This window comes from Indicator indicator, chromosome 3 (genome assembly GCF_027791375.1).
Source record: "Indicator indicator isolate 239-I01 chromosome 3, UM_Iind_1.1, whole genome shotgun sequence".
Lineage (NCBI taxonomy): Eukaryota > Metazoa > Chordata > Aves > Piciformes > Indicatoridae > Indicator > Indicator indicator.
In genome coordinates this window covers 23,847,728-23,866,705 of record NC_072012.1, presented here as the reverse complement: position 1 = coordinate 23,866,705, position 18,978 = coordinate 23,847,728, and the positions used below count along the sequence as shown (strand labels likewise).

Here is an 18,978-nt window from a genome sequence, read left to right as displayed (position 1 = left end):
TTTTGTGTGTGTGCGTGTGTGAGACGCTATTACCGCAAGTTGGAACATTTTGCATAAAGTTGTTAGGCAAAGTTTAGTTTGTAATATTCCAGGCCAAAAAAACATCTCTGGTGGGGGAAGGTCAAGCAGATATTAAAATTTAAAAGGTTTAATATTTGTGACTTTAAAACAAAGAACTGTTCCAAGCAACGTGAGCTGTTTGGAGGTGAAGAACTCATTTTTATATAAAAGCCTATTTTTTTCCAAAATCAGACTTAACAAAGAATTTTAAAAATAAATGAGAACTTCTTCACAAACATGAAGCCAGTGTGACATGTGAACTACATACAGCATATTGTCTGAACTGCTGCTGTTCTTCAGCATCTGGTAAAAACTTGAAATGATGGCCTGTTGTTCTGGTTATATTATGATTAATGGTATATGGTTTTTAGTGCATTTAATCACAAAATAATTGTTCAGTATATAATGAATAAATATACACCACATATAAAGTTTCTTATGGATAATACTGGTCATTCAGTGACAGATATATTACAAAGTAATTTATCTTTCTTTTTGATGTGATAATGTTGATAGACCCATTCAATTACATTCACACAACAGAAGCAATTGAAATTATTTTATGCATTGATAAAAAAAGCATATTTGTAATGCTTCAAATTACTATGCTTAGAAAGATTCTGGATTTATTAGTTTATCTGTCTTCTCAAGGAAGGGAGTGACATGAAAGCTATGGATAGTTAGTGCTAATAAAAAATCCTTTTGGTTACTAAGAAGATCTTGTTATTTTCTTAGTATTGTACCTGGCTTCATTTTGCCAAAGTTGCTACTTGGTTTATTGTCAATTAATGTAAAAGGAAGAACTACTGGAACTTCTGCTGTTGTTGTATTTCTTGAATTATGATGTACAACCAAATACTTTGTGTAATGAGTGCAGAAGCTAGACCTTTTGTATTTGCTATACCACCCACTTAATTCTTTCTCTATTTCAATTATGCATGCAATAATCTTGTTCTGGACATCTTATTTTATGCCTTCTTTATGTTTTATGCAGAGTAAAGGAGCTTCTGTGGATATTAATTTATTTCTTGCTGACTTCTGAAATAAGGAATAGTCTTTATAGTATGCAACAATTCATTAATTTTAACTATTTGCTATAAGATACTGAATTAATGTGCATGTCACAAAATGACTTGCAAAACATGATACAGTTTTTCATTAGTAGGAGGCTAAAATAGTGAGCAAGGCAGACAAAATATACACATTTTACCATCAAATTGCATTTTGCTGTGATTAAGATTCCTAGCTTGGGAATCTTACATTACTCAAAGCATTTTATGTAAATAGTTCGTACGTTTTACTTAATCTCTGGCATGCATTCTTTTTCTAACCATTTTTCAATAGAAGACCCTAAATTATTGTAGGCACATGAGAGAAAAAAGTAAGTGTGAATTGATACAAGAAAAAAAATTGTTAGAATTTTTGCTTTCAACATAACATTTAAATTAGTACGGGTTGAGTTTACATTTCTTAACGTTTTATAAATTTGGTTCTTGTTAATGTAGCTTCATTGTAGTTTCATTGCTATATCATTCTTTTCCAAAGTCATAACTATTCTGTTATCTTGAAATTTAGGTTTCTTTATGCATGCAGTTCTATAAAATTAATCAAGTATACCTAAACACCATGAACATGTTTCAAATTTGCCATATAGAGTGAATTATGAAACTGGTTGTAGGCCAGTATTACACTAACGTAGGCTTCAGGAGGTACAGAGTAAAATCTGGGGTTTGAGGGCTCATGGTTTATTTGTTTTTAACAGTTTAGAGGACTTCAGTGGGAAAGAAATTATAGTGGACAAGATCTAAAAAAGGGTAGGGGATATATGGTGGACTACCAAAAAGTGTTTTCTTCTACAAGAAGAGTTATTGTCAGGAGAACAGAGTAGCTGCACCAGTCATGCAGCTATTGAGTTAATATGCACCTAAACTGTCTCGTATAGTGTCATGTGCAAGGAGGCCCAAGTAGTGTTTGCATTGGCAGCACGTTCAGTTCTCTGTTTGGGGTTAAGCCAGTACTTCTTTTTTCTTAAAAATACTGAAAATACAGTGTTATCTGTATGCTTTGCTTGTGTATCAGGTGGTATTGAAAACCAGAGGATATATCTGGGTGTGTATTTCTATCTGGATAAAGCTGAAACAGAAGGGCCTGGGAATTTTGAAAGAGAAACTGGTTGTAAATGCAGCACAGGAGTGAGGGAAGAGGGAAGTTGTGGAAGGTCTTGGTTATTGTACTATCCAATCTTTTCTCACTAATGAACTTAAAGGTAAAAGCCAGGTCTCATAAGGTAGTTTTTTTGCATTTAGTAAATTAAATGTATTTATTTATTCATTTATAAAAATAATTTTAATTACTTTGAAACAGTCGTGGTTGTGTAACTAGTACAGTTCTTGGGGCATCTTTGAGTTTTGAGACAAAGTATTCCATTATTGGATAGTCACAGACCGACATAATTAAAAGTATAAATGGAAGCTATGGCTTCTAGTTTCAAGATGACATACAAAATTTATCAGGACCTGAAGATATGTGTGCCTTTGAATCTAATATTTTTTTGTGCACTGACTTTAAAAGTCTGTATTAGTTTAAAAAAGGTAAGTAAGTTGTGCACACCAATGATACTAAAAGAGTTTAAAATAATTAATTTTGAGAAAGGAATAGAAATAGAGGTTAGCTATGAATCTCTGAGAGATTATCTTCTTGCATCTTACAAATTATCAATACATTGTAGAGATTAATAATAGCTGGCAAGAGTTTAAAAATAATTTATTGTGTCTTTTACATATTAAGCAAAAAAATATATACTCACAGGTGTCTGTATATGTTTATGAAGAAAAAAAGCAAGTTTGATTACATAATTTAAAATAATACTTGAATGCAGGGATATTTGCAGAGATGCCATCTCTAACTTGAGTGGTGATGTATTCTCACTGTATTTCGATATGTATAAAAGTTTAAGTAAACAGTTAAGAGCTAAGATTCAGTACTTATAAACAAACAAGTCAGTGACACTAATAACTAGTAAGGAAAAATCAATTACTGCTAGAATAATATCTCTGGAAGAGCACTGTTGTCTGTTCTACTCCATATGGAGGTTCTACAAGAAAATGACAATTTTATATTTCAGGCAGGTCTGTGCACTCGCTGTCTAAAGCTCTGTTAAGAATCATAATTTATAACTTTCTCAGTTCCCTTCCTTTCCTGAGCATTTAAATACTTGGAAATTTAATAATAAGCTGTAGGCTAGTTCTCCCAGAACCATGGTAATGATCTCAGACTGAGTTCTGTAGACAATCACTTCCTCACAAGAAGGTGTGGAGAAATGTCACACATATTTTTTCTAGGTGTCATGGATTGAACTGAACATGCTGATGTTATTCATACTATGCTGCAGTCACGCCAGCTTCAAAAAGTGGAAGTGCTGGCTGGAGCAAAGTATATGGGTCTTTACTTGAAGTTCAGATTGGAACATGGCAGGCTTCCTGTTCTGGTTACTGCTCTTGGGTTCCAGGTTCTTGGATATTGGCTCTTCTCTGCAGGCATGGAGGCGAGGTGTGTGGGAGTCAGCTAGCTGCTGGGTTTGCCTTTCTGTTTTAGGCTGTTTTTTTTTTTTTTTTCTCCTGTTTTCGCTCCCCCCTGTATTTCACTCTGCTTCTGCAAATAGGCTAAGCTAAGGTAATCATGTGTTGTATTATTAGATCAATTAGATTATTAGCTAAGGTAATTATGCATTTTGATTATGATATCTCATGTTATATTAAACTCATCTCTTTATCTCAGCCCTGAGTTGTGTGTGTTACTCTTCCCCTCACTTTTGTGTTGGGGGAGCAGGCAGGTTAGCCCTTGCACTAAACTATAACATCTAGGGAAGTTGACTAAGGGTATCTGGGAGGATGTGTGCTTCCTTTTATTTTTGTGGCTGGTGGTGAAATCAGTTTAGTGATCAAGAAATAACACCAAGAAGCAGTTCACAATACTGAACTTTTTCTTTTTCCTGGGACTGAAGCATTTATTAGTGCATAACCTGGTGGTTGAACTGAAGAAGAACATGGTTAGGTCAGAAATAACACTTTGGTGTTATGCAAATGTCTGAGAATATATTCTTTTTTGAATATTCAGATTCAGAAATAGAATAGAAATGGATTAAATGGACAGGTAACTTGTGATCACCAAGGAAAAGAAGTGAGTATTTCATTAGAATGATCACTAGAATATCAAATAATGGTAGAAAATCATGTTTGGAAAATTTCATTGGATGTAATAGAATGAGAATGTACAGTGGAATCATTGGTAAATACATAAAGACAGAGAGACAGATAATAAAATTCAAAAGATACTACTTTCACAAACAACTAAATTAAACCATAGAAATGGAAGCATTGATGTCTAAACATGTTTCTGAGACGTGTGGAAGAATGATGTTGGGAGCCTAGGCTCCCAATAATCAACTTACAGAATAAATAAATAAATAAACTTACTAAATTTGCAAGCCACTCATTGCCGGAGTGGCAGATTGTGATGCGTAGGGCAAACTGAGAACAGACCCAGTGTTTAATATTTCACTTTTGAAAGTGTTAATTTTCCAATGCAGAGGCTCTTCTGTTCAGTACTTTGGGCAAATGTATTTAGACAGACATGGAAGTTGAACGCTTACTGAGAGGACTATATTAGATTGTGAAATATTGGCATTTTAACAATCAAGAAGGTGGTTAGTCCTTGCTAAAGGCCTTTTCTAATGCAGTGAGAAATAAAAGGGAGCAAACTATTATTGGAAAACAATGTATAAATGCAACTAAATACAAACGTATAGATATAATTGCAAGTGTATAGGTATGATAAAAATATTATAGAGAAACCCAAAACTGTCAGGAACCAGAAAGACACCTATCATGGAATATCTTATTAATATACCAGTTTTCAGATTGTTCATAAAGATATAGAATAGCAGAATTTTTCAGTAAATGTTCTTTATTTTTGGAGGCAGGGTAATTTGCTCTTCCTTAAAGTAAGGATGCTTTGTAATTCAGCAGAAACTGAGATGTTACATAAATGTGCTAATTTCCCAGGGCCATTTGTTTGTGGCTCCTATTGAATGGGGAAGGGGAAAGCTTAACTTGTGTTGTTCCAACATTCAGATTGGAAAACAGGTATTTCTGCTGTAATCAAAGTCAGATGGACAAAAAGCTGCTATAGAAACCAGTAGAGAGGTTTAATTCATTGGAAAGAAGAGTTCAGGGTTGTAAAGCTGAATTAATGATAGTGAATTACAGTTTTATGGAAAATACATGTTGTCAAACAAATTTGTGTCTCTTGATTACATAGGTGGTTAAATAAGTTGCGTAGATGCACCATAGATTTTTTTTATTGTGCATGACCTACAATTTAGATGACTTAAATCTACCTTTAGGTATTGTTCCCCTGAGTAAATATTTAGGAGAATAAATCAACTTCTCCTCACCTTACAGTTGCTCCATATACTTGTTAGAGGGCAACTGAAAGAGATGCAAGTAAAGTAGCGGTGGTTTTCAATGGATATACACCTCCAGATTAAGGCAGACTACTGGAGAAGCACTTGTGAATGGGCAGAGCACCTTCAATGTTCAATACGTATACAGAAAATGCTTTTGAAATTAAAAAAAAAAAAAAAAGAAAAAAGTATGATCTCTGTTCCTGTAACTATGAAAAGATGGTAGTAAACTTCTGTAAATCATTGGAATTAGACTATATCCATGCTGGTATTGTTTTACCAGTATTGTTTCTGTTCTAGCATTCATGCAGCTATGTCAGGCAAATCTGTAGTTTGCAATTAATATAGGGAATTGTGCTGTACAGATAAAAACATAGTTTTGTGGATACTCGTGAATAAATGCAATTATATACGTGTCACAGTGGGAGATTAAATGAGCTCTTGAAGATTAAGACTGTAGAGGTGTGTTCATGGGGAGAAAAATAAAGAGCTGCAGAAGGGCACTTTAATTAGTAGAGTAAGAAATGACAAGAGCTAAGGACTGGAAAATGAAGCCTGGCAAATTCAGAAGTATAAAATAATTGAAAGATGAGATTGTGTACACAATTTTGTTATAATTCCTCAAGTAAATTCTGGTTGTTCAGATCTTAAACATAATAACTGTTCACTTCTAATTGGAGTATGAGCCAGTTCAGGTTTAAAAATATCCAACCAAATAGCTGGGGGGGAGGGGGAAAAAAAAAAAACAAAAACCTGAAGTGTAATCTTTGTTCAGGTCCTGGGTGGCAGCCAGTACTTCTGCCTTGCCTTAAAGATCAGTGAAGGTGTTCCTGTGTGTAAAACAAAATAATGAGTAAGTTGTAATTCTTCTACATAATAAACAGCTTTAAAAATAGGATGTGTTATCAGGAGTAGTTTTTCCTCTTTGTCTCCTGACTCACACATGTCATTTTCAAATATTAGTTTAATCAAGAATTTTATGGACTCTGCTCAGTTATGGTTTGAAAAGTTAAGTAGTCCAATCTTTTATTTGTTTACCGTTGAGATCTAACCTTCCATTGCTCACAGGCGCTAAATCTGCTTACTGTCTTTGATACTTTAAATGTAGGCCCTGTTTAGCTGAAGAACAGCATGGTCTCATTCTCTTCTAATGTCATTTCAGGGAAAAATGTGAAGACCTAAATTTATTAAAAGAGGGAACATCCTATTATTTTGAGAACATACTGTTTATGTGGCAGGTTGTCTCCAGTTCCAAAGATTTCCACATCTCCCCCCACCAAGTTCTTAGCTGACCAAACTTGGAAACTAAGGATGTAGTAGAAATGCCATTTTTGACCAAAACAAAATAGGGTCATAACAAAGTTCCAGTGACTAAAACAGAAGTTTCCCACGTTCATTCCTCTTTATTTAAACCTCTTGTTGGATCTGCACTGTAAGCTGTCCAGCGGAGGCAAGATTTGTCTGAAGTTTCTGAATACATGCATTTTTTTTTAAAGATATCTTTAATGTGTCTTCATGTGCGCTTCTTGTTTGAGATGACTACAGATGAACTGCTTAGCTCTGTTTTATGGCATGTAACCTTATGGTCAACGTTAGTAAAGGTTTGTTCTGGTTTAAACATAAAAATTGAAGTCATTTACTCAATTTGGAAATTCTTGTGATTTGATGTTTGCTCAGTATCTATTCAGAAAATTATTTTGTAATTAAAAACTCTTGGCTTTGGGTTTTTTGTTTATTTATTTGTTTGTTTATTTATAATGTGCTAATAAACTCCTAGAACGTCTGTTGTATCTGAAAAAAAAATTCTCATGAAATACCTTACTGACTGGAGTAGCAGTAAAAATATATGATAAACATTCTTATTTTAACTACGTTGTACTTCATGTATATGTGGGTGTGTGGTATTTCGGCAGAACGGGAAAAATATCTGTGAGAGTCCTTTTTCGGTTAGGCATTTAGTCTGTGGAAGCCACTGTTGTTATTGGACACATAACTTGATTACAAGCTTGCTTTGCCTACAAAGTCTTTTCGTATCTTTTGTTCATTGGTAGGTCTCACTTTCTAGTCAGAGTGACACATTTTACAGCAATAATGTTGTTTCAGCAGTGACATTGATTTGTTTATCAGAAATGATATCAAGTTAAACTGTTACAAGATAGGGTAGGAAGTTGGAGATTATAGCAGAGTAACAGAAACCAAAAGTGTATTTCCAAAAACGCAGCTTGGAAAGGAAACAAGGCTGTGTTGTTTGCCAGCAGCTTGGTGTTGTCAGCCTGCCTGACTGCGCAGTGTCAGCAATACGAATGCTTCTGTGCAAAGAATATAGTTAATTCAAACTATTAAAAAAAAAAATTAAGAAATTTTAGTTCTGTATCTGCAACTGAACTTTCACTATAAATCTTCAGGGTTTGGTTGGTTGGTTGGTTGGTTTTGTTTGTTCGCTTGTTTTTAAAATTAATTTAAATTTCTTTCCGCTGAGAATTTTTGCAAAGTAGGAAAACAGCCAATACAGAAATCTGTAATGTAAATACACAGGAAGAGATTTCTTCCATTCTGATTATAACAATCACTCAACTGCAATTTTAGCAAAGAACATAAAAATGTCTAATGATATTTCTCCTTCAATTTATTACTCTCAAAAATAATTAAATTGAGGTAAAGAAGCAGTAACTGAAAACACAGTGCGGTAATGAAACACCCTTGAAGCATCACAACAAACTGGAAGCTATCTGACCAATAGTGATTTGAGGGAAGATTCAGTAACATTTTTAAATTTTTATTGCTAGGAATAGACACCTGATAACATTTTCCTTTCAAGTCTGTGCTTGGAATGTATGTACTCTGTACGTACTTTATACTTGGTAAAATGTGTAATTTAGGAAAAGAGGTAGTAGAATAATGCATGCTCTTGCCAGTTTTTCTGTATGTAATTTGTTAAATCAAAAGCCTTTTCTGGAGTTGCTGTTCATGTCATTCTCCTCCTCCCAGCAATTCTGGCAAAATCATATATCACATTCAATGATAAGTTCTTGTATTTTTTTATTACAATTAAAAAATCAAGGCTAACCTTTCCATGGCAGGTGCTTATTCCTCTCCTCCTATATGTGGTCCTAATGGCAGTAGCAGCCTTTACAATTGTTCCTTCCACTTTATGCTGTTTTCCTCTTGGCCTATACTCTCCACCTACTTTTCATTATTTTTTGACATTCATTGGGTATGAGTAAATTTTGATTTTCTATTTGTTGAGATTTTGTCTTTCCTTCCCCCCCCCTTTTTTTTTTTTTTTTTTTTTTTTTAGAACTGACCCCAGCAAAACTAGCCCCAAACCCCGTGTTTAATTTTGCTTCTTGGATTGCGTGAATGTTGTATGAAGCAGAAAAAGAAAATAATTACAGAGTCAGATTCCTCCCTCCTGTTGGTGTAAGACAAACAAATTCAGTGATAGAATAGCAGAGTATGTGAAATTTGGCTACTATATAGCTGGAAAATTTCAATGTGGAAGCTGATTGTCCAGAGTAACATTTTGGAGATACTTAGTTTGAACAGTGGGGAAAAGCGGAAGGGTAAATTATTGTATTTTCTATACGTTTTTAATACTACATTGAAACTGTTAAAGAATGATGTGTTTTATACTTTTGAGAGTTTAATGGCAATTGGTAACTAAACCGGTTTCTTCAGAAGAAACAAACATGAGTTTAAAATATTCTGATGACTAGCACATACATTGATGTTGAAAAAAGCTAATATGTGTATTGTAATATGATATATAACAGTTAACAGAGCAGAATAATTCTTTCTTATGCCCAGTTAGATTATATAGCTTGTTTAATGTATTATATAAAAAAAAAAAGGTGGTGATATGGAAGAGAAAGCATTTAAGATGGTGGAGCATAGTGCCTGTCCATCCAGTTCAGAGATATGCTTTACCAAAAACTTCTTTATATAAATATAAAATATTTATATATTATATATATAAAAAACGCCTAATGTTCAGCTTCACTTTTGCTGCATGTGGATGTATAATAAATATGTATTATGTACATGTATGTACTTACATAACAATAAATGAAGAGATCTAATATATATATATATGGATGCATACATTATTAACCTAATCTATTTAGAAATCACCGAAGTAATTCCTATTTCCCTGGCACTAACAAACAGAACTTCTGACTGTGTAGCAGTGCCTTGTAATCTGTAAAAATTATTCTCAACTTCAAACTAGGTACATGTGATATATTTATATTAATGTTTTCACTGGTTGGTGATGTGCCTGTGTGTTAAGGTGTGTTTCTTGAATATTCTAATAGATACAGACACTGTACTCAGCTTTTTGGGTGTTTTTAGTGTAAACTAACCTCATTTTACAAGGTAAAATTGAATGGAAATGCATTTGAAGTTAAAAGACAATCCTGTATCGGTGGGGTATACAATGTTCCTTTGTTTTGTGATAGGTCTGCTTTGTGATACAGATCATGTGTGATTCTGTTTTATAATGACTCCTGCGTGTGTACAGGATTGCAGGTATTCTTACATGTATTGTTCCTTGCTCTTTGTAGGATTTTCTTCTGCAAACTTCAATGTGTACTCCAATGTGTCATAAATCCTGGTGTTTTGTTTTTCTCTTGCTTCAGTGAAAGATGAAGAATAGTAAATGCAAAAATTAATGTACTTACATCCTTAAAGTCAACTGAAGACTGTGATTGACAACACCTTTAAAACCTGATTTAATCTCTCAGACTAATTCCTAGTCTGCTTTTTCTCTCTTGTTATGCAGTACTGCGTCATTGACTCTGACTTTCTAATGAATAATCTTCAAATACTGAATGTGTAGTTCTTGAAGTTTTACTTAATTTTGAAAAGTAAAGTCATGTTGTCAAGAAACCTTTCAAGTCTGAAAGCTTTTCTTAAATGCTTACTTCAGATAAGGACATGATGTAAGCTTATTCATGTGTTGTGGTCATAATTTCTTTTTTTTTTCTTCTTTTAAAACAAATGATCAATATTTTTGATTGCTTTGAGAATGCTTTATTGGAAGATAAGTTGTAAGTGATACCATATTATGCTGTTAACCCTGGAGATCCACTTTCTCCTTCTTCTAATGTTCAGAATACAGAGGAAAGCTAGGCAGGGAAAAGAAGTTTAAAAAAAAAAAAAGAAAAAGAAAAAATAGTATTTCCTGCTTTTTTTTTTTTTTTAGCACATTTCAGAAGAATTTATTTCTGAAAGAGTGTTTTTAAAGTGATACATTTGGAGCATATGGGATTAAAAAAAAAGTTCAACACATAGAACCCTCTCAAATAAAATGAAGGATTTAGATTCTTATAGGAAAACAGGGTTAGCTTGAATTAAATCAAAACTATAATTGAGTTCAGTATAATACAGATGCTTTTGGGCTAGCTTTACGAAAAAAAGCCAGTGAAATTACGTTTGAAGATATGTTACACAGAAATTTCAGATAACAAGTTATTGTCAATTAGATAATAAAACTTCCAGGCAGAATTTGGATGATTTTAAGTGGCTGGTGTTTGTGAAATATGGAACTGTGGTATTATTTTTTGAGTCTTCTATTCTGGTAAGCTATAGGCATGAGTCCAAGTAGACTAAGGTATATTGCAAGTACTTTTTTTAATCACAAAACCAGTTTTGGCAATACATATATGATCAATAATTTAGTGACTTAATGGAAAATAGCTTTTTGCTCCCTTAAAATCACAGTATATCAGAGGTTGGAAGGGACCTCAAGAGATCATCAGGTCCAACCCCCCTGCCAGAGCAGGGTCACTTAGGATAATCCACACAGGAATGCATCCAGGTGGGTTTTGAAAGTCTCCAGAGAAGGAGACTCCACAACCCCCCTGGGGAACCTGTTTCAGTTCTCTGTCACCCTGTTTGTTTTTTTTTTTTAATTAAAGAACTTCAGAAGAGTGCTTCAGAAACTTTTATGTAATAGTAGGGGTAGTTCTAGTCAGACTGCCTCATATATTCAAGGATACGCTCTGTTTTTTGGGTGTTTTTTTTTCTTTTTTTCTTTTTAATAGAAGACAATACTTATTGAGAATTAGCCTTTTAATTACACTGGTAGCTTGTGACACACAGAGTAGTTTATGTAACAAGACAAATGAAATCATGTTAAGTGATTTTGCTTTTATTTTTTGGTTTACCTCTCCCCCTGACCCCCAAACTGGTAAGTCAGTCAATTAATGTAGCCACTGTTCATTGAAATTATATATTTTTAAAGAATGAAATAGTGCAATCCACTCAACAACTTGTTTGCATAAATATCTTAATTGTTGCTTACAGTGCTATGGACGATGATGCCTTCTTAAGGCTTCTTAATTCTTCATTGCCGGTATAAGATGAAACAGAAAAAGAGGATGTAGAATAATTATATACTATGGCTGTCCAGGAAATAGAGAAACAGAGTAGTCAGCAGTGTTGGTGACTGATTCATGACAAAGAAGTTGCCTGGCTATAATTGAACATGTTCAAAGAAGAGGTCAAGTCAAAACAATACAAAATTTACTGAGGGCAAGAAAATTATCTTCTACTTCAGCTGTGGCACTTGACAGCCATATTTATCTATGTAGATAAAAGGTCCTCAAGTCACTGTGGAGGTCTAGCTAAACCACTTCAGTGTAAAAATCTCAGCCTTAGCACAGGAATGTCTTGGTTAGTTGGTTGGTTGTGTTTTAGCATCAAGTCCAACAATTTTCTTGTCTATGTTTTTTGCCTTAGTTTAGCCTATCTTTCCTCTTAGCACCTCCACCTCTCTTTTGTAATTATTCAAAATTGTGTATTTTCTATGTAGAAGCGCTGGATCTGAGGTTGTACATACAAGACTTTTTACTTTTTTTAAATGTGCTGCTAGTTTTTGACTAACGCAAACAGTTTTTTCCTCCATAAAAATTAACTGATTTTGAACCATTAATCAAAGGACATCATGTAAATGGCTTTGTCTACACACACATGGAAATTGCATGCTGGGGAAATTTGAAATTAGTAGCTATCTACATAAAAGGTCAAAAAGTGTCCATGTTATAACTTTATAGTTATACTGTTAGAATTAAATTAAAAAGTGTATCATGCAAAATGTTGAATTTGTGCTTTAGAAAAGTATTCCTGAGTGGAATTTTTGCTTAAAAGTTATTTTTATGTTTACAGAGAAACTGAGCCGTACAAATACGGTTAAAAGTTTGCACTTCATTAAGGCTATTTATTTTCTAAAAAAGAGGACTTGAATATTTTTGACAGATATACACATGGTATTATGTTAACAAACAGCCATGCAACATATATCTTACATAATGAATACAAGACCTACTCTGTTTAACACATATATTGAAAATTTACAGTCTCACCAATAGTTAAAAAAAGTTTTTCTTATTTGGCAGTATTTTTCTACAATTTGTTCTGATATTCCATTTGATGTGTTTTGGTGAATACTGAAATTTAGTCATTGACAACCTGAGGTACTAAACATTTCTGCCTTACTTCGTTATCTTCAAAGGTAATCTTTTTGTTCCTTTTAGGCTCTATCCATGAGTTGTGTATTACAGCATTATTTGGCATGGGATCTGCTTCCACTATTGAAACAACTCGCTTTTTCATCTTACTTTTCAGAACTTTCTGAAACTTTTGCCTTGTGAATGCATAAAGTAGAGGGTGAAATATAGTTGTTCCATATGCCATTACAAGAAAACATAATCGCAACTTTACCAAAAGGTCACTTGGGCCCAAACATAAGATAGTGGTGTTTAAAACAGAGATAGGTGTCCAGCAGAGCAGGAATGTTGAGATGATCAAGAGGGACATTCTGAAGACTCTCTTTTGCCGTTCTCGTCGCTCCCGGTGCCGTTTCACAGCTCGACGTAGGGCAATTATGACAGATACAGAAGTTCTTACACCAAAGACAACATTTTTACCTCCACCGCTGTGGGACATGTCTGTAGTGTCATGCTGAGTGGTTAAAGAAATAGTCTTTTTCTTTCTAGCTTTCTTCTTTTGCCCCGTTGTAAATCGTGTACCAATCCGAATATTTAGAGCCTGGAGTATTTTGGTGTATGTAATTAGCATTACTATAACAGTGAAGAAAAAGATTGGAATCTGCACAAGAAGGTGGTAGTACATTCCTAGCTCTGTGTGATACTCGTTTGTGCTCACACACAAAAGTGTCTTATTTTCCCGAGTACTTGCGCTTCGGAGACTGAAAAAGTTGACTTCAATGAAAGGAATCAGGAAGGAGAAAAGTGAAATGATCCATATTGATGTCATTAGTATCACAGCCCTTCCCATGGTCAGAATTCGATTGGCAGGTTTTACAGAGATGTCATATCGATCCAGAGTGATAGCAAAGACGTTGATTGCAGTTGAAACACTTGCAAAAGAGACACAAGCCTCGTGGAAGCAGCAGATGAGAGCAGTATTACTCTCCAGTGAAAGCAGAAGGATAACTATAGTTAGAGGAATACATCCCACACAAATTATTACATCAAGTACATGAAGGTTCATTGTAATTATGTTACTGACAGAATTGATTAAGTTGGATTTCATACAATAAAGTACCAGCACGGTGAGGTTGCTGCCAAGTCCCAAAACAATTTCTAGCATCAAAAATCCAGTGAGAGAAACTTGAAAGCTTAATGGATATGACAGTGGTTGGTACATGTTGGTGTCAATATCATCAATGGCATCTCGAACTGTAAAGTTAGATTCAGACTGCATGTTGACTTCCAGAGTGAAGGAGAAACACATTCTTTTGTTGCAGTTGTTTTTTCTCCTGAAAGGTGAAATAAAATACGGCACTATTTGATTTCTTTTTTTACCATTTACTGTAGGTAAATTCCAGGGAAGGAGGAAGGAGGAAAAGTATCTATTCTTATCAAGCTCTTGATTTACTGTATGTTTAGAGCATTAGTTGGCATTAACTCGAAAGCCTGAGCATCTAGAATAAAAAAAATAAAGGCAGAAAGTGAAAAGCTTAGGGAGACAAGGTTTTTTTTAAAATAATGATGTGTTTTTTACAAAGGGCCCATTTGTTGAATAAACTATACTTGTGCATCGAGAGTCATTTTGGAAGAATGTTAAGTATTAATGAATTAGTACTCAAGATCATTTTAGAAAGGCTCTTGAGGAAAAAGAGAGTGATAAGAATGTGGAGCACTGTTGCTTATGTATTATAAAAAAAAACATTTAAATTATTCATGGCAGTTCAGCAGCCTCTTTCTTATGAAGAGTCCTAAGATGAAACTTGAGGTTCTCTAATTGAGCAGATTTTGTACAGAGCTTGAAGACTTCTGGTCACTTTTATCTTGTGTGCATCTACATGAATGAAATTTACCACTACAACAATATTATAGAGGTATATATAATTTCAAATGCAAAACTTATATGAATTTGGAGGGATGGAATCTATTACAAAAATGCTGATTTCCATTTCCTGATTTAAATATGGAATTCTTCAAGAAATCAGTGCCTACATGGAATGGAACAGTATGTAATTTTATTCCAGAATAGGTTTACGGGAATAATTCTAGAAAATAGTACTTAAAAAGAAAATGACCTCTTTTAGGGTTTTGGTTTTGTGGGGTTTTTTTGTTTGTTTTTTTTTTGTTGGTTTGGTTTTTATACAAACTGCAATGAAATCCAAAAGATTTGTGTATGTAGCATGTTTATCTTAGGGATTTGTGAAGTTCAAGACAGTAGCATTTATTAACATCTAGGAGAATTTTATGGCTCATCTGCTTTATTTCATACATACTGATAGATTGCAAATGTGGCATCTCCATGTAATATCTGTTGTTTATACTATTCATTTTGTCAGCCAGCTCTTCAGTTTGTTATGAAGTGAGTAAATGAGAGGCTATTCAATTTCTTGCTATGATACTTGAGGTATGTAAAGTTCTTATTAAGGTGGCTTTAAATTTAAGAGGAGATATACTTGGCATGAAGAGAAATTTAAATGTAGAGCTTTGTTCCATTCTGAATACAATTCAAATGGATAGTACTAATGTCAAAAAAATGAGCTTTTTTGAAATAAAAGTATGAATTAAGCATACTCAGATATGATGTGCAAATGAATTTCATCTGCAGGTCTGAAAAGCCTCAGTTGCACAGTGCTATTAATTGCAAATTGTATGATGAAAATTCTTGGTATGCTTCAATAGTTATTTCACATGTATCTCTTAAATACAAAAGGTATAAATTAGAATGTATTAGTCTCAGGTGTGAAATGAAACAAGAAATATTTCAAAAGCTTTGTTTAATTTCTTATTCAGGCAACCTCTATGAGGTTTATATTAACCCTCAGAAATACGATTTCCTCTGTGTATGCTGTCCTGGCTGTGAATGGATTTCAAGAAACCATTTAAAATGCATTATTAGAGAAATGCAGTTCTATTAGCAAAAAGCCAGGAGGAAATCAAAAGCAGATCTGCTAAAACAGTTGACAGTCTTAACTCTTAACGTTATGCCATCTAAGATTTTATGAAAACAGAAAATTTCAGATGTGTTAAGTCTTATGAATAGATTAAACATCACCCTTGTGTTGCATTGATTAGATATCAGTTAAATAGAAGCAGAAATGTCAATGCAGGGAGCTAATATACCCAATGCATTGCCCTTCTGGCCAGTGCCTGTTCCCTTGTAAATGCTGAGGAGAGGTAGGGTGCATGCAACTTGTGACCTACCTGTTCTCTGTGCCTCAAGGGCCTTTCAGATCATTGCAGCGGCTTGTCATAAATTGATACATGGTGCCACTGACAGATATTTGACATGCACTGTAACCTGGAAACCAAGCAGTAGCTGGGATCTTACTTCATTCCTTGCACGGTTGTTTGGTTTTGGTTTTGGGTTCTTTTTTTCCTTTTCCCTTTTTATTTTGTTTTTGTTCCAGAACTTCAGCAGCAAAAAATTCTGATTGAACATGGGGACTTCTTAATTGCCTGAGATACTTCCACAGACCAGTGCATATTCTGCTTGTCTGTTCTGAGTTTCAAGCCAGCAACAATGAACAAATGTTCTTTAAAGTGATGTTAATTTCTTTCTCCTGTTGCATTTTATAGCAGCCTCTTTTTATTTTCCTGGTTTAAAAAAAAAAATCTGATCTCTGTGTTCAGAGTATATGTAGACATCCTTTAGTTTATGGTTGCGTATTTCTTTCTGTAATATTCTTGCTCGTTACTTTTGAATGATGGCTTAGTCAAAGAAGTTGCTATACATCATAAAATCCAGTTCTTGTGCTTTGAGAGTAACCATGAGTTACCTAATTTGGTTTATTTTCATTTAAGGAGAATACATAACAGACCATAAAATTGAGAGAAAAATATCCATTAGTCATTATGGCAAATAAGTTATTAAATAAGTAGTATAGAAAAAAGCTTGGTTAAACCCTTATTCAGCTTGCTGGTGAAGTATGTGTGTTCTTTTGGCAATTCATGTTTCATTGTTTCTTCATGCATCAGTAGTTTCCACAATTCTTGTTTTTAAATTATAAATCCCTCTTTAAGAAATGCTCACCATTTTAAGAATCAGTCATTGCACTCTTCTTTTATGAAAATCTGAGCAGATGTGTTAGTCTTCCATGTGTATTGTTGAAGTGTCATGCACGTAAACGGTAATACAAATGTGTTCCATGTTTTGTTTCTAATTCCTTTATGTCTTAAGAATGCATTTTAGTGATGCATCTTGCTGCTTGGAGGTCATACAGCTAGGAAGATACTTGGTAAACTGCATTCTTCATATTGTCAGTTGTAAAACTGAATTAGCTGCTGCATGCCCTTGTGAAAGGGAGGAAAAAAAAAGGTTAAAAGTAGGGCTTATAATATCAAAATAAAGTAATGCAATAATATATGTATTTAATATCACTTATGAATAGATATCTAAAATTGAATCTTAGAGATTACATAGAAAATCAGTATGTTCATTTATTTGCTAGTAAAATCATGTCATTCCTCTGTCATCTTTCATGAATTTAGTTTTTTTAACAAGTTTCCTGTTCTTCAAGTAGTGCAGGTTACAAAAAACCCTGGCTAGAAGCTATAATTGCTGCATGTAGGGTGTCTGTGACTAGAGCTAGAAAATGTAGTTCATAGCTCCTGTGAGCAGGTAGTTAATACATAACAGCTGTCTTGTCTTCTTGTGAGAAATTAAATAGAGTCAACAAGCTTTATAGGAAATATATTAATTTGCACGCTGTTATGATTTCATTTCTTGAAATAAATGTTTAGCTAATCCATGTTATTAATAAAGGGCTTGAATGTGCAGTGTAATGACAGAAATAACTATTAAAAAACCCCAAACACCCCCTTGCCCTCAAAAAGGGGTATTTCTTGAGCAATTGGAGATTAGTCATATTAGCCAACCTTCATAAAACAATAAGTATACACTAATTACAGGCTGTCTGATCCTTCAAAGAGTAACTTAATCAGTCTGTAATGTATTTAACTGACAATATTTGGAAATACTGCTGAAGGAGGAAAAAAATATTCCCAGTTGCCTTATGTGTTGTTTTTTTCTTTTTTCCCCCGATACTGTATTAGCTTAAACTGTACTGTCTTTATGTGGTACAAACAGCACAGGTTCTTAATATTTTACCAGACTTGAATGCAAAATAACAATTTTCTACATTGTGTTTGTAATGGAGAGGGAAAAATAGCATTTCAGTATTGTCTGATCTCAAATACAACAAGATACTGGCGTGAAATGTAAGTTCAATCTAATCTCTTTCCTTTTTTCCAAATTTTTGTTTTGGTTAATTGTTGCTTATTCTGCATACCATAATAAGGAACAGTTCTTACCTTCACTAAAGATTTGATAAATTCTCGATGCAGGTGAAGCAGTTCCAGGTTGGAAGGATTCATTTTGTTCACTTGTTAGCAGAGTAGAAGGGAAAGAGGGTAATAAGCTTATCTTCAAAAAACGATCTTAATGAAAATTTGTGCCTGTACTGTGCCATTGTTTCAGCACACTGCTAATGTATACGACTGCTTTAGTTCTGGTTTACAGGCTGCTGCAGTCTCCCACTCTTCCTACTGTAGACTCAATAAGCATCTGAAAATACATAATGAAAGTAATTTAACATACTGAAGGCTTCTTGTCTCCAGAGACACCACTGAGATTCAAGCTCTCAAAAAAAAAAAAAAGCAGTGCTTCTGAGAGGAAAGCTTGCGATGGGCAGCTTTTGCAGAATGACAGCCTACCTTGTCGCTTCTCCTCACTGCAGAGAGATGCAGTGCATTCACTAATTTTGATTGGTCAGTGATGTTGGGCTTAAATTGTGCTTCATATATGGGATTGATGCCCTCCCTCCCCCCCAATTTATATAAGGATTCTTTTATAAAAGGACTAAATTTATAAAGGAGTTATGAATTCTGGAATATATTAAGGTTATGCCAGTTTTATTTTTACCTTTTCACTCTTTACTTTGTGTACATGGGAAACCACATGACACT

General features: G+C 34.0%; 2 protein-coding genes across 2 annotated transcripts in view; one reads left to right on the top strand and one right to left on the bottom strand.

The window, feature by feature from the left end:
* The window catches only part of COG5 (component of oligomeric golgi complex 5), a 179,414-nt gene that overhangs the window by 21,589 nt on the left and 138,847 nt on the right, over positions 1-18,978 (top strand). The gene's annotated exons all lie outside the window — the stretch shown is intronic.
* GPR22 (G protein-coupled receptor 22) lies at positions 12,980-14,302 on the bottom strand. Its single transcript, XM_054399964.1, has one exon. The coding sequence runs from the start codon at positions 14,279-14,281 to the stop codon at positions 12,980-12,982; it is 1,302 nt and encodes a 433-aa protein (XP_054255939.1). The 5' UTR covers positions 14,282-14,302.

Coding starts and splice junctions, on each gene's coding strand:
- GPR22 (XM_054399964.1), bottom strand. CDS start 14,281: ATGTGTTTCTCCTTCACTCTGGAAGTCAACATGCAGTCTGAATCTAAC.